We start from the raw sequence: 15,879 nt of genomic DNA, 5'->3' as shown, positions 1-15,879 counted from the left end.
TCTAAATTCTATGGGCCTTTACAAAGGTTGTTTATACACATGCATAGAGTCTGTGGTATGAACCTTGGTCACTTTTGAGCCAAAAGTAAATAATCGCGATTATTTACTTTAAGCCTAAAATGAACACTTTTTGAATTTTTTCCTTGGACAGTCTTTTCATGAGCTATTTTAAGCCTTTGAGTCAAGTCAAAACTTAATTTGGCCTTAAATGTCAAGAAAAGTATTGCAAACTCCTGAAATTTTTACCTCAAGGTTTCCTTGAGCTTACCCACTGGTTCATACAACTTTTAAAGCATACTCTCCAGCCGGATTATAGGATTGCTTCTAAGCTACCTCTACACAGCAAAAGACGACAATCTTAAGCTATGCGGTTTTAAAAAGAAAGTTTTTAATGTAGGAAGTTAAAGGATAACTTCATAAGATGCTCGTATAGTTTAGGTCTCTTCAATCCCCGGCAACAGCGCCAAATATGGGACGGGCGTCTAACCTCACTCCTATCTTATTGCAGACATAGCGAGAACCACGAATACGATTGTCAATCCATGGGACGAAGCTAATTCGACTAGTGCATAGAGATTACAAGAGGTTGTCAAAACCATGGAAAACGACAAACAACTCATATCTAACTCAAGCTACACTCAAATGACTGAAATCACCAAAAGCCAATCGCTCACCGGCAAACAAATCACATCCATTACAGCATCAAATGACATCCAAACGTAACAAAATTTATAAGACATGTTTATAAGACCTAAGCACACAGGCTTATAGTCTCAAATCTCACTTTAGATCAAGTGCAAAAAATTACAATTATTAACAGCAGTGGACTTTTGACCTAGTCGTTTTCGACCCAGAATGCATCTAAATGCTTAGCAATGATGTCCCAATATCCTGTCTATACTTAGTTTTTGATTTTGAAGATTAAATTTCTACTTATGATGAGATTAGGACGCAGGTCAACAATGCCAAAAGATACGAAATACTGTGAACTGCTTATGTCAATGCGTAGAGCTCTTATCTGCGGTTGCAACACAACAGATGCGATTGCAATGTGACAACTGGGGAGGGAGTAGGAAGGCGAGACACAGAGAAGTGAGCGCTGTTAGCTCATGCTGTATTTCATTATCCAAAACTTATCAAAATCTTACAAAAATTGGCTTGTATACCTTAGCCAAGGTCTTTGGTGGTCAAAACTAATAATTTGGGAGCTCTAACTAAAGACAACTAAAGATAGGTTGATACAATCTGGAAGCTTGTAGCTCTGGCTCATCAACTACAATGTTTATCTGGAAAATAGGAGTTACAATATTCTCGATTCATCAAAATAATAAATGTTTTTACAATGAGAGCTTCAAAAAATGGTATCCGAGTTAGCTTGCTGCTAACAATGACCTAGCTTCTGGTGGAAGCAATCAAGTGAAGTGTATTTGAGAGGGACTCCTTGCACAATGTTGTCTTCTCCTTGCGTCTTGGAATCTGAGAGAAAATAATAGTTAGTATCTATATCTTAATGCATTAAAGACAAATGAAATTTATCCATTTAGTAAGCACCTTTCTATTGTTGAGACTTAATGCATACACTTCTGGTAGAAGTGGAAGGTCTTCATATGTAAGATCTACCCTAATTTTTACAAGAGTTGTACTTGACATTGTCTCCGACACAATAAGTAGGCTCTCTCAAAAGTAGATCTCCATGGCTAAAGGTTTGTTCTCAGAGTTAGAATCTATACCTTGGTTGAGCGGAATAAGTTGTCCAACTAAGAAGATGATATCTAAAATAATAAAATGATACTATGAAATTTTGAGAGCTTATAATGTACTTTCCAACTATGGACTTCGTTTGCAAAATATAGATTTTGCCCCATGACTGTTTCCTATCCCAATTATCATCTAAAAAGTCCAATAGCTCTCAGACCTGCAAATAAACATTGTTATTATAGTTCTTATTTGCTCATCAAAGAAGAAATCTACAAACACTTCAACATGCATAAATAGAGTGAGCCTAACCATCTTTGTAGCAATAGAATACTTGAGGGACTTCTATATATCTTGAAACAACCTATTCCTGAAGCTTTCATTAGTTTGCGAAGCTTGCAAATACCAATCCATGTTGTCGGATGGAAGTGGCAAGGGAGTTACACGACCCCATCCAAAGGGTATTCTAGGTTTCAGATATGACATATCATTAAAAAAATATTCCATTATCTATAAGCTACTTGTGTTGTCTTCCTCGGTACATTTGCTCACCAATAAATGCATGGAAAGCATTAAAAATCCCAACTATGCTCTCTATTGGTTGCCAGTCCATCATGCTCGATGGATAAATATATGCAACATACCAAACATGATATCAGCATCACACCTGCGAACATAATCATGCACTAAATAAGATATGCTCAAAATAACTCATAGTTGGGTTGATGCCGTGGAAAACTAGGAGGAGATGTTTGCAACCTTAAGTCTACCATATTGTATGAGGACCTCTTTCACCTACTTGCTTTGTGCACACACTTTAAACTCTTTAACTTGTCTCTTGAAAGCCTCCACAAAATCATTGTGTTGCCTCCTCTTCCTCATCCTCGTTTGCAATAGTACCCAACTTTTGATAGTTATTCTAGATGGTATCCATGCCTGATCATTTGTAGTATAACTATTAAAAATGCTAACAAAGTCAATGGTAGTGCTAGGCGTTCGAGAGGTAGTCATGGTGTGCACTAGAACACACAGTAGAGTTAGCGCAAATATGAAAAAGGAAAGACAATTTTGAGAGGGAAGTAGAGCTACTCAAAGAAATATTTGGACAAGAACATAGATATCTAGAGTCTTCAAAGAAAGTTTCGAAATTCGTCGGTATAGAGTTAGTACGACTTATGGCATTTATACTTTGAAATGGTGACATTGTATAATTTGAAGAACAAAAATAATATTTTCTCCGTTTTTTCTAAACAAGTTTGGCTCCAAAATACCAATTTTCAACGTAATGTAAGCCTCTTCCTCATTGGTCGAGTGCAACTCTCTCTTTAGAACTAAAAGGCCCGAAAGTGAGTCTAAGTTTCTCATAATGCTTAGCAAGAGGGAGGTTATGATATTGCCCGCCCTTTGTGACTTGTGCGTTGCACGTGGTTAGCAATAGCATGTTTTGAGGATAGCTAGGCTTTATAATGGTTAATTAGCTTATTATTGTCTCGATAAACTAGAGGTTAACTCATTATGAGATTCATGATTATGTAGATTGAAATTCAAAAAGTTGACAAGGAGGATGTAGAGTTGAGCACTTTGGTCATTATATTTCAAGTTCAATGATCTCAACTCAATGTTCATTAGTAATTTCTTTCCTTTTAATAAACAAGCCATCTTAGCTTAATTTGAATATATCCAAGACTTCAATTAGTGAGAACCATCCCTTGTGGTTGGCATTGCAACTTCAGGAGCAACCTTCGTAGGTCTGTGGAACTACTTGGTTGGGTTTTGTAATGCACTGTAGCGCTTTGATCACAATACTGTATTCCGTCAAAAGGGATACTCTATTGTGTTTTAAACATTTCTGTTTGCTTTACTTAAGAGTTTGGGTGTTTTAGTTAGGGACACACAAACCATGCTATTTATTACTCTGAGGCTTCTTTGTTAGCTACAGAGGTCATTGGAAATGCGCACGGGCTACTTGTAGACTAGAGATTGACAACCTAAACTTCCATTGGCACCCTATGCATATAGTGGGTTCCCTTGGCAAGCAAGACCCTTTGTTTCTCTCCTAGGATGTCTCTCTTTGGCGATTATGGATTTGAGATAGAGCCCGAGGTTGGTGAGTGGCAATGGCCCTTTCGAGAATTGATGGGGTTCCTTCTTTGAGTAATTTGTTAACATCATGCGACGGATTCTTCAAAGCCAGCAACACCTCCCCAATCGTCTGAGGCACGTTCACAACTACTCTTATATGGTTCTCTATTTCAGTTTTGGTCATGCACTTGTCACCAAAGTCAACATACAAATATCTTATTTCAGGTGTATGTATTGTGATTGCACATGCAGAGATATCTGTTGGCAGTTGGACTGCACATGTTGACCATTACCCCACATGTCAATGTTGTATCACACAACGGGAGGAGTCACTAGCCATTGTTTTAGATATGCCTTATGGTCATCTGATTTGTCCAAGAGTGTCTTGTTTGCTTATCAAAGTTGGTATTCATGATGGGTTGGTTGCATGGCCATTGCAAGTTATTGGGTCACATACTCTATATGAGGGTTCTTCTACATAAGTGTTATGCTACATACGGGCATTTCTTGATATGCTTCCATCTACAATGCAGTGGTTTGATCTCCATCTACGAGATAGAGTCTTTAGTATGATTTGCTGCATTATGCTATGGATTACATTAAAAGTTCGATGGGCTCATATATTGCATTCACAGCCTTCCCCTATAGTTAGAACCTAAGACTACTATTTGGTTGGATATGTTGCATATGCTTTGCAATCAATGGGATACATGAGCATGCTCTTCTAGCACAATGAAGAGCTAGATACAATCCTTTCTTAGATTATGGGTGCATCCTCATTAACTTAGTATAGATTGGGGACACATTACATGGCATTATGCACCTCCATGGTGGCTCATATTGCACTCATCATATATGCCACCTTGATGTATAGCTAGTCCACATACTACTCCACTCCTCCGATTTGTACTCTAGGAGATAAACTTTATTGAGTATCCCCAAAGGTCTCTTGTACACAACATACAACTTATTTTTATTGAGAGATAAAGAGAGAGTAACAAAAAAAATCCCAAGGATATGCATCACAGGGGGAGAGAGGGTGAGAGGGGGGGAGAGACGACAGAGCAGGGGCATGAAGCAGACATTGGTAGAAGGAGGGGAATTAAACCTCCATGTTTAACCTTACCATCATGAGGATACATTTACTATGCACCCTCTATAAGGGTAACTTCCCATGGGGGAAAATATTTAAGAGATAACCAAGTGCAAAAAGCAAAAAAATAACCACCTTGAGTGGGTAGGTGTGACCACAAATCCTCGCCGAGTCAAGAAAAAGGGAAGAAAAGGAGATTAGTTCCAAACTGATTATAGCCGTAAAGAGGGTGAGTGAGTGCAAGAATGTTTTCTGTGTCGGAGAACCATAAGGTGAACTAGGGTGGATTCATTAAGGAAAAAGACTACGTTTTAACCAATTAGGGCATGTAGATTGATACCAGTGTGTGTGTGTGTGTGTGTGTGTGTGTGTGTGTGTGTGTGTGAGAGAGAGAGAGAGAGAGAGAGAGAGAGAGAGAGAGAGAGAGAGAGAGAGAGTATTAGCATCTTTGACAGGTCGAACCTAGCCTATGGGACAAATCAATATACATGTGGTGCATCTTGTGTCATCCAAGAAAGGTAAAGTTGAACTGAAACTAAAGATTATAGCTACCGCTAACTAATTTATGGAATGATCAATGGTGATCAGTGGTGATCATGATGGATGGAGGGAGGGTGGAGCTCTATTGCTAGAAGCCCATAATCCACAACTCTATGCCGGCGGGGATACAAGCATGATATGCACTCTAGCTAACCCCATGCTGCACTATATTGCGGCCACACTAAGCAGAGCTGATTTTTTTACGCACACACACATATTTTATCTACACGTGCACACACACACACACACACACACACACACACACACACACACACACACAAATCACCTTTGAAAAATGACACATCAACACATTTTACATCTCTTAGAACTGAGAAAATATAATGGTACATTAAATCATGAGTACATTAGATTTCGGAGGTCGTTTGGAGAGTCTTGTAAGAAAATTCTCTCTCTAGAAAATTTTCTTAAAATGTCTTTGCACTTATGAGTACGTCCAAAAGGATAACTAGATACTTTAAAAAGTAACCTAATTTTCGACGGTCCTTGAAAACGATCACCTTTTCATTAAATACAAGTGTCGTTTTCATGCGATAGGCGTCACTCATTCAATATGGCATCATTGAATTTATTTTTTAAAATCACAAAACTATTAACTAGTGTCAAATTTGAAAATTTTGATACTGCCAATGCATCCAAAACACCCAAAAACCATCGAATGTCTACTTGTCCTATTCTGACACCCGGAGAAGAAGAAAATGCCAAAATATCCTTAAAAGGGGGTTTTTTGCCGAACGGTGCGCGAGGGACAATTTTGCCTAACAAACAGAGACCATTTCACAAAAAAAAGATTGCCCCTCGCACGCTCTTCAACAAAAACACACACACACACACACACACACACACACATATATATATAATATCTTTGATATATGTATGTAAATGTGTGTGTAGATTTTTTTGTCGAGCAGTGCGTGAGGGACAATCTATTTTATGTGAAATGGTCTCTACTTGCTGTTAGGAAAAATTTTGCCTAACGATGCGCATAGGTCATTTCACAGAAAATAGATTACCCCTTACGCGTCATTTGGGTGTTAAAACACGGCAAGTAGACATTTAATTTTTCAATTTTTTGACGTTCCGGACGCATTGGCGAAGTCAAAATCTTCCTACTGGTAAATACCGGTGCGTTTCTAATCTTATTGGATAGAATCTTCTCAAATTCCTTTTGAAGGATGGAGAGTCTCCAAAATTCATTCGCCTAAACAAGATCGAGCTTGTGACGTGTAGGTTCGAGTAAAACTTTCTGAGCTAAGCCAACCCATCGTGAAGCCTCTTGTGCAAACCCCACTACGAGCAAACTTTAGGAAAAAACAAAAAACGTCTTAGCCTGCTTTGTCACAAAACCTCCCCCACCACTTGGCTTGCACCCCTCCCGAGCCTGCATCGCGCGAGGGTTGGGAGCTGCCCTGGCTGGCTGCCTTGACTTTCTCCTACGTTGCGCCTTCGCTGCCACACACCACTTCTTCTTGCTCCTCCCCTCACAGGCCTTTGAAGTGACACAAAGCATCTTCACAAGATTTTGCATATTTCGCTATTTTCTGAAATGTAGAGGACATACTCGAACACTACTTTATAGTTTCGTGATTTTGTTTTAATTTCAATGATGACAAAAGACATATTGAATGAGTGACGCCTACATCAAGAAAAAGAAACTTGCATTTAATGAAAAAATGACCTTTTGCAAGGACAATTGGATCAGTGAATGAGTAGATGATACCTTTTTCATATTTTTGTTAATATCAGCCTATTTTTCTATGTAACATTGGCGGAAGAACCTTTGTTCTCTCTCTTTGAAAAGACCCTCCAAAAGACCTCCGAAATTTCCTAATGCTTCGTTGCTCATTTTACATAAGTTGCCTTGATGTCAAACTTGATGTGTACAATTTTGCAAAACCCCAACTGATGATCTTCGTGCTTATTATGGACACAAAAGGATCTAAGTCAAGGAGAAATTTTTGCGAAACTTATGTTACTTCCAACTATCAAAGTTGACGATGTGGAAGCATAGAGGCAAGAGAGAAAGAGAGAGAGCTGAACCAACCAACTAGGCAATGAAATAGATAAATAATACAATGGGAGCTAGGTGTTTCTTGTATACTAGCCTGGGGGCCTTAAGTATCCCCCTCAAGTAACATAAATACTAGGATCACATTGATCCATTCACTTGAGATGCTATAACTTTTAACATCCTCTCTACAGCTCATAGTGGACACATGTCGAAAGACCAAGTCGATGAAGAAGCTACCATGAACACCCCAACACAAGATTCCTCCACTAAATACACCTCGGTTATGCAACCATCAAGTGTTCTCGAGAAGAATGCCATCTTGAGCACCGATTGCCTTACTGAAAATTGAATCTTAGACCACACTACATCCAAGAATCCCCTGTGAACTGTGAAAACATCACGTTCAAAATTTCCTAGACAATGAACTTTTGGAGAATGTCTTGTCCATAATCTGGCCAACAATGGATTGTTTGCAGCACGTCCATAGTGTTTTGTATATGTCGTGTTGATTCCTTGCCAGATGAATGTCCCTTGAACTCCGACCCACGGGTTCAAACACTGATAACTCAAACTCTTAACACATGGGTCCAAATCATTTGTAGAGCGCATTGTTTGCCCCTCTCTACCACTCACAAGCCTCTCTCGGGTTGAAGCAAGTTACAACAACCACCACATTAGAGGGCTACAGCCCTTGCCAATGTAGTCCCTCCCACACCAGCAGGCTTTGTTGAGTCCTTCACAAAGTCACTTTCATTGTTGTCCTCATCATGTTTGCCTTTGCCTTTGTCCTTCGTCGAGCTTTTGCCTTTGCCTTTGGATTTGCAATCTTGAGACAAATGACCACGCTTTCCACAGTTGTAACAACAGCTCGTGGACTCCCTTCTAGAATCCGAAGCAACAAATGCTTCACCACCTTTGCCAGAAAGTCGAATTTTCCCTTGAGTGATCCAGATGGCTTCCTCATCAATGAGAAAAGAGCTGAGATCATCAAATTCCAGCTTTTCCTTCATGATCTGCAAGCGCAGCTAAATGAATACCAGTCAATGCACTTTTTATAGCCGATAGTTCTTGGTTCATATTGGTCTTTGGAAGCCGCGGACTTTAACTGAGCGAAGCATAACCTTTTCCCTTCATGAAAGCATTTCAAAATGCTCCACATAAAGCAAGCATCCCGAGCTTGACAACCATGAGCCTCCAAAAACCGTAGCCACTTGCCACACCATTTCAAAACTGCAAAAACAGAATGGCCAAAACCTGGCCATGCTGCTCCCATCTCCGTAGCACTTCAAAATGCAAGATGGAAGAGCTGCCGATGAAGTCTCCTGTCGCAAGGCGTCTCAAGATTCTGTGCAACCAGCACAGCTAGTGAGGCTCCCCGTCACCTTGAGCACCTTCTATGGCCCACATCTTAAAAAACATTTCAAACCCTGCACAGAATGCCACATGCCTTTCAAAATGCAAGCAGAACTGCCACCGAGAAGCTTCCTCTGCCTCAACGTTTCAAAACACTACACACAACAAATCCGTCTGCTAGGAAAAATTTGCTGCCGCATGCAAGGTCATGAGAGCCCCCCCAAATCAACAGCGTTTTAAAACGCAGCTACCAACGGTTGGGCTTGAGGATGCCGATCCCAAGAAGAAAATGCCATCGCCCCACAGCTCCTCTATGATTGCTCCTTTCCTCTTTTTTCGTGTGCTAGTCCTCCATCCTTAGCTCTGATACCATAGCTGAACCAACCAACTTGGCAGAATAGATAGTAATACAATGGGAGCTAGGTGCTTCTTATATAACTAGCCTGGGGGCCTTGAGTATCCCCCCTCCAGAAATTGCCTTACCTAGAACTTTGACAAATAAGTAGAATAAATACCTAAAGCTAAAATAATATTGGGATCACATTGGGCTATTCACTTGAGACGCTATAACTTTAACACCATCACTGCGAGCTGCTTGAAAACTTTTCACCCTTCACACTACTACTTGTGAGGATACCACATGCACCCCTAGCAGAAGAGCTGCATCCATTCAAACAACATTCAAAGCATATCCCTTAAGGCTGATATTTTTAGAGTTTGGTTTAAAACCTTTGTCTAGACAAAGCCCAAAAGACCAGTAGCGACGTGATGTTCAGAATGATGTGATGACACTTGCTCTCACTAGTGAGACGGGTGCTCTCTTTGACTGACAACAAGAATATTGGCAGTCATATCCCCACCACCCTCACCATACACCAACAGCTAACTCGAGATAACCCTAAAACACACATAGTTTTCCAATTGAGTATGTGCTTGTACAATCTTGACTAAACAAGGAAATAAAAGCATGAGTGGACATACAATACACACACACAGACAGGAAACATAATAGGATCCGCAATACAAGTGCCAGCTATAGTACACACATAGTCATCCAGAGTTTGTGCATTTGATAGACAGCTCACATACTTACCGAAAAATGTGCATTTACCTATCCTTGAGTTAACCAGCCTTCACTCCAAGAACGGAAAATTGAATCTTGCCAGAAACACGCTACTAATGTACAACTAATTGATTTGAATTAGAAACAATAAGTGGCCCATATTCGTTCATCTCGACATCAGATGTTAGTTTCTCCTCAAAAGGGTCAACACTTTCAGACACATCATGAATGATGTAGGTCTCTAATCTATCTGTTCTCAATGCTAAATAGCATGTAAAACCAATGTACGCGAGCAAGCTACAGAATCCAAAAATTGCAATTATCCATACAAAGGGTTTTTGCATTGTGCTTGTATGAATCCAATGAAGAAACTCATTGGACAAATAAAACACATTGATGAGAATAATGCAAGAACCTATTATCCAAGCCAAGAGGGCCACCTGCAAAGTAAGTAGAAAGTAAATAAGTACCACGACATAACCACGTGATTTGTATAGAGACATCACTAAAAGTTAAGAGTGGGTGACTAAGAGACTTGCCCTTTTCGAGTTGACATGACAACCCATCTTCACATTGTTGCTAGTAAACTTCAGAAGAGGTAAAAGTGCGAAGGGCAACTCAAAGGATAGCATCATCTGTTCCAAAGTCCAAAAGTTGAGTCAATCAATGACTGACTACCATCACCCACTATAGCAACCACATTCTAACGTAAAAATTATGAAAGGACTACCATGGGAATGCTTACCGAAGATGCGATAATCAGCTTTCCAGCACCGCTCGAGCCCCCTATTAAAGAGACGATTAAACTCGGCACAATTGCAGCACACCTTGTAAGCATGTTCCTAATCCATGGGGCAAACTTGAGCTCCAAAAACCCCTGATTTATATAAAAGAACATCCAAACAAATTTAACAAAGTGGAAGAAGACCTGGTTTCATGTAAATCATGAAATTGCAGCTTGAGTAATACCTGCATGACATACTGGCCTGCATAAGTTCCAGTAATGGTGGAGCTCTGTCCAGAAGCCAGTAATGCAATAGCGAACAATGTTGAGCTCCACTTTCCTAGAGAGTTCTGCAGAACGAAATCCCTAAAATGAACTTCAAAGTAGCATCTTCCAAGTTCCAACAGTATTAGCATTTTATTCCAATCAAGAAAGTAGATGCTGCTTTTTTACTTTGAAAATAGATGCCCTCTCAAGAAAGTCTATTTATCACATTACTTTGAGAAGAAATGCAGCACGGTTAAGATCAAGATCCTCACAACTGACTGCATCCTCAATAGAAAGCTTTTCATTGTTGCAAACAGCTCCACTCACAGAAACCACTGCCACATTGATGATGAACGACATTAATAAAGCAAAGCTGCACTCTATAAGGTTGTACCTGCAACCATCCTGCATGTGGAATATAGAAGTTACTGACTTGAGCAGGAAAATATTGAGCTATCTTACAAAGTCATCACGCATGATGCATCAGACCTTGATTCCCTGCACTGTTCTAGGTGTCTTCCTTGTTAAAACCAAGGCTGAATGAAGGTACAAATTATGCCTGCAAAATTTTGGGGGGAACCCTCTATAAGTTGCCTTGCCATGATTAAAGTCTTCAATCAACACAGAATTTGTGGTGCTTTGCATGCAACTATTTTAGGGTTAGAGAAGGGTTCAATTGAGAATGCAAAAAAAACACACTACTTTGTTATTTCTACTTATAACTTTACTACATTTTCTTGTCACCACCTGTCTTATAGAGTTCGGTGAAACAAAACATATGCTCTCTCTCTCTCTCTCTCTCTCTCTCTCTCTCTCTCTCTCTCTCTCCAGGTCTTGAGTTCAACTCCTCGTCGGCTAGATCTTTAAGGTCTCTTGGGATAGTTTCCTACGACATTAAAACTCTCTTCGTCTTCTTCTTCTCTTCTTCTCTCTCTACAGATACACTCGGCTAGCCTTGCAGTCATCCCGACAGCTAGCACTGCAGGGTGACACAGCATGTTGGTATGGACAGATGACTTCATGGTTTCAGTCACATGGTTTCAGCATGGATAGATTGCCTCCGTTCCAGTACTCCTTGGATGCACCCTCCCTACCTCTCACACGGAGAGATCACCAGACTCGTACGTTAGGATCTGATTCAGCTAGATACTAGGAGCACATGGATACAGCCAGCACAGGAGCTGGGCACAAAGATAGCTTTCTATAGAGAGCATGTTCTCCAACTCACGGAGGACGGTTTTGTGACTAGGCCTACATACATGGATACACACTTTATCTCGTGGCAATCTCTTGCCTGGAGAGCTGATGGTGTGGCAGCTGTACAGAAATATTTCCGTAATTCACATTGGTTGCGCTGACATGGCAGATAGTACGGAATTCCACGTTTTATGCTCGTTGTGCTGATGTGGCACTTGTACAAATTTCCGCAAAACGCGCTGGCCTTTGGGGCCAGATGATTTTAAGTTTGAAGCTTTTTGTGTAACTACTTTTCATAGGCCAAGGGCCTTTAAACATGAGCCAAGGGCTCATTCTCTGGCATGCTTCTGCATGAAGGTGCAGGGGATGGAGTACCAGCGTTGTACTGAGTTAAAGCAATATAAAGAAATACCATAACGGGCGCCAAGGTTTGGGGCCAGTGCTCTCTTGCGGTGGAACTCCGCCACTCCCCGTCTCACGTCGAGCATCTCTTTCAGTTCAGTTGTTATTTGAAGTGCATAAAGTTGTTCAGTCTGTTCTTTTCCATTGGCACGTGGTGCCTGTTCCCGTGACAATGATATCAGAGCTTCTGGCATGTGTTTTTTTGAAAGCATACTACCAAAGAGGAGATGGAGCAAGATGGCACTTCCAAATTGTCAGAAATTTGTTTTTCAAAGAATCTTCGTGTTGCGACCGCGGAGTTATTAGCCACTCCCACCCTTACTCCATCGCGCATCGGGCGCGCTCCCATCTTCATCACTCTGTCTTACAGGGCATAAACCATAAAGATCACTTGCAAAAGGATCAAAGATTTTTCAAGCCACTTTTTCTTCTCAGAGGCAGTGCATGGCACTGGTGGATGTCTATAGCTACCAAGCACCACACTCCGAGGACTTGGCAAGCTTTCTATCTTACTTAGAACATTTGCTACATGAAGAGTATTTAAATACTGGCCACTTGACTCCAGCTTCTCTAACCTCAAATGTACTAATCTTAAATTTCAATGGCCTGCTTGTTACAACATCCTACGTGCACCAAGCTCCTCTAACCTGACATTTGCTCCTATTTCTCAAGTTTGAGGCTCCATTCTCTAAGCAGGATATGCATGATGGTGCCTCTTGTCTTGGTGAGGATGGTACTGATGCCATGACCTTTAACCATTTTGTATTGCATAGCCTTGAATGCTATGCTTGGTCCTATTCCTGCAATTAGGTCCCTTATTAATTTCAACATCTTGGCATATGCCAGCTGCACTTATAAAAGGATCACTAAAGACAAGTAGCAGCTAGATTTAACAGCCCAAGTGATGTATGAAAGCAGCATTGAAAGTCCTTCACACCATTCATGTGCATTGTAAGGATGTGTGTTATAGAAATACTCACGGCATGACCATTGCTCCCAAAAGCGAGATTGCAATTCCAAACGCACCATCACCTTGCAAGCGTGGAACAAAAAGACCATACAGAATTTCCCTGTATGAAGGCTCCGCATATTGCAATTCTAGAAAGAAGCAGCATGCAATAGTCAACACCAGGAAGAAGATAAAAACTTCCAGCTTTCTCACCTACAACAAGAAAATGTAAAGCAATATAGTAATGATAAGTACGGCAACCCTGAACAGTGAAAACTTCTAAAAGCAAACCACAAACTAACCCCATACTGTTGAAGCCCAAGGAAAATTAGAGTGCTGAATCCTGTCAAGATCACTCCCAACCACAGCTGAAGGTGGAAAAGCATGTTGAGAGCATATGCTGTTCCAATCACTGCCAATCAAAAATGTCAACATCCACACACATTTGTAAAGCTGCAAGTTCAGAAGGCACAAGAACTTACCTTCCGGGATATCACTTGCAACAATTGCAAGTTCCGCTAAAACCCAAAGTAAAAGATTTGCAGCTGGTGGATACTCTGCTTTGCAATGTTCAGCTAAGTGCTTTCCTGGGAAAAAAAAAAAAGGTCTAAGCTACAAACTTAAGGTCTCGACTGGATTAAACAAGATCTCACTTTCTGAGAAGCTCAAATGTGCTTATAGTACAACCTTAATACTGCAGGAACTTCTCACCTGTGACAACACCCAAATTTGAGGCCAGAGATTGAACAATTGCTCCTGCTATGGTTGCTATAACAAGCACCCAAAGAAGCTGCCAAATCAAATTCAAATCTACTAACTTAAAAATCTATAAGCACCATAAAAGAACACCTATGCCTAGATGAATCCAGGATAAGACCAAATTCACCATTAAAAAAAACACACACTCACTCCAAATTTTCAACCAAGGTTGCAACTAACATTGCCAAATCAGATGGACTAGTAAAGATTCCCAATCCCACATTTAAAACAAAGAACGCAAGAGGAAGGTAGGAGAACGATTCTATTAACACCTTTTAAGGACCAAAGAAAACTAGCCCAAAGCCACAAAATCATTGACGAGGGAGAGGACAATAAAAGCGCCTGCAGTTTGGTGATAAGGGGTATGGCTGCATCAGGCAGCAGCTGCCCATCGTCTGGGCCCAAGAGACAACAAACTACCACCTAGTGCCAAAAGAAATATAAACCAAGCAGGAGACAAGGATAAGTGTGAAGAGGTGTAACAGACTTGGGCACCCCAAGTCGGGAATCTGGCACAACACACCAGAGAAACACTTAAAAATACTTCACACTTTAATCACATTTCAATTGAGTCGACACGGCCCGGTGTAGTTCCGTGCCTAGATTTTCTCTCTCTTTTTAATCTTTAAGTGCCCCTAGGGCCCCATCGGATGGGACCCTAACGGGAACCTGCTTCCAACTTATGACTTCATGTCTTCCGCACTTGGTAATGACCTGATCTGAGATCGATCTTGGTGAAACATCTAGCACCACCAAGTTGATCGGGTAGCTCATCTATGCAAGGCAAGGGGTACTTGTTCTTGACAGTACACTGATTTTAGCCTCAAAAATCTATGCAAAGTTTGAACGTCTCATATTTCTTCTTTTGGAAGAGCACAGGAGCTCCCCATGGAGAGACACTGGGTCTGATGAAGCCTTGTTCTAAAAGCTGAGTCAACTGGTTCTTCAGCTCTATGGATTCAGAAGGCGACATCTTGTAGGGGGCCCATGCTATTGGCTGGGCACCAAGAATTAGCTCGATCTTGTGCTCTAGTTCTCTAGGAGGGGAAAGATTTGTCAATTCTTCAATGAAAAAATCTTGATACTCATTTAGCCATTCAAGTTCAGTTAAGACCATGATTCCCGACAACATGTTTAGCAATCGCTTCTAGATGTTGGATTAACTAATTCTTATTGCGATCATGTCTATAAAATCTCAAGACTGAATTGTTGCAGTCATTTCGCCTTTCAATCCTGCACTCAAACAAAATCACATGAGAGAGTACACATCAATCAGATTCAATTTCAAGAATTCCCATTTCCAAGTTCCTTATTCATAAAGTCATACAGCAGAATACTGTCAGCATAGCAATAGCCTTGAAATCCAAAGGAAAATCAGTGACTTTATTCCAACTAAATAATCCGTGACAAAGGAGCGGAGTAACTCCCCTCTTCAATGGGATCAAATACTGGCGACTCTAGAAGAGAAGGAACTTGGATTTGACAATCCATCAATCGGTCTTACTCAAGTTTGAGAAGGCAAGACTAAAGAAACAAGTGACTCATAAAGGGAAGGTGGTAAAACTTTCCAACCATTACTGTGGGCCGTTTAAGATAATTGACCTAGTCAATGATGCTACTTTCCGATTAGAGCTACCATCTAATTGGAGGATCCATAATGCTTTCCATGTAAGTTTACTTCGGCCATATGTGGGACCGCCTCCAAATCAGCCTATTGCTAAGAAAC

The 15,879-nt window shown here is 40.7% G+C and overlaps 1 protein-coding gene across 1 annotated transcript in view; it reads right to left on the bottom strand.

The window, feature by feature from the left end:
• Positions 1 to 7,463: 7,463 nt before the first annotated feature.
• Positions 7,464 to 15,879, bottom strand: part of LOC147436761 (metal transporter Nramp6-like) — a 70,111-nt gene continuing 61,695 nt past the window's right edge. Inside the window, exons 4-13 of the mRNA XM_086486187.1 lie at positions 14,106 to 14,184; positions 13,877 to 13,981; positions 13,697 to 13,806; positions 13,426 to 13,607; positions 11,336 to 11,405; positions 11,078 to 11,251; positions 10,825 to 10,929; positions 10,601 to 10,732; positions 10,395 to 10,490; positions 7,464 to 10,295 (exon numbers count right to left, since the gene is read on the bottom strand). Coding sequence (XP_086342313.1) covers positions 9,969 to 10,295; positions 10,395 to 10,490; positions 10,601 to 10,732; positions 10,825 to 10,929; positions 11,078 to 11,251; positions 11,336 to 11,405; positions 13,426 to 13,607; positions 13,697 to 13,806; positions 13,877 to 13,981; positions 14,106 to 14,184 — 1,380 coding nt within the window. The 3' untranslated portion in view covers positions 7,464 to 9,968. The remainder of the gene's footprint in view (positions 10,296 to 10,394; positions 10,491 to 10,600; positions 10,733 to 10,824; positions 10,930 to 11,077; positions 11,252 to 11,335; positions 11,406 to 13,425; positions 13,608 to 13,696; positions 13,807 to 13,876; positions 13,982 to 14,105; positions 14,185 to 15,879) is intronic.

Source organism: Adiantum capillus-veneris, chromosome 17, assembly GCF_014529385.1.
Source record: "Adiantum capillus-veneris isolate H3 chromosome 17, ASM1452938v2, whole genome shotgun sequence".
Classification (NCBI taxonomy): Eukaryota; Viridiplantae; Streptophyta; class Polypodiopsida; order Polypodiales; family Pteridaceae; genus Adiantum; species Adiantum capillus-veneris.
The sequence above is the reverse complement of the archived record's forward strand: the minus strand, read 5'-3'. Positions and strand labels throughout refer to the sequence as shown.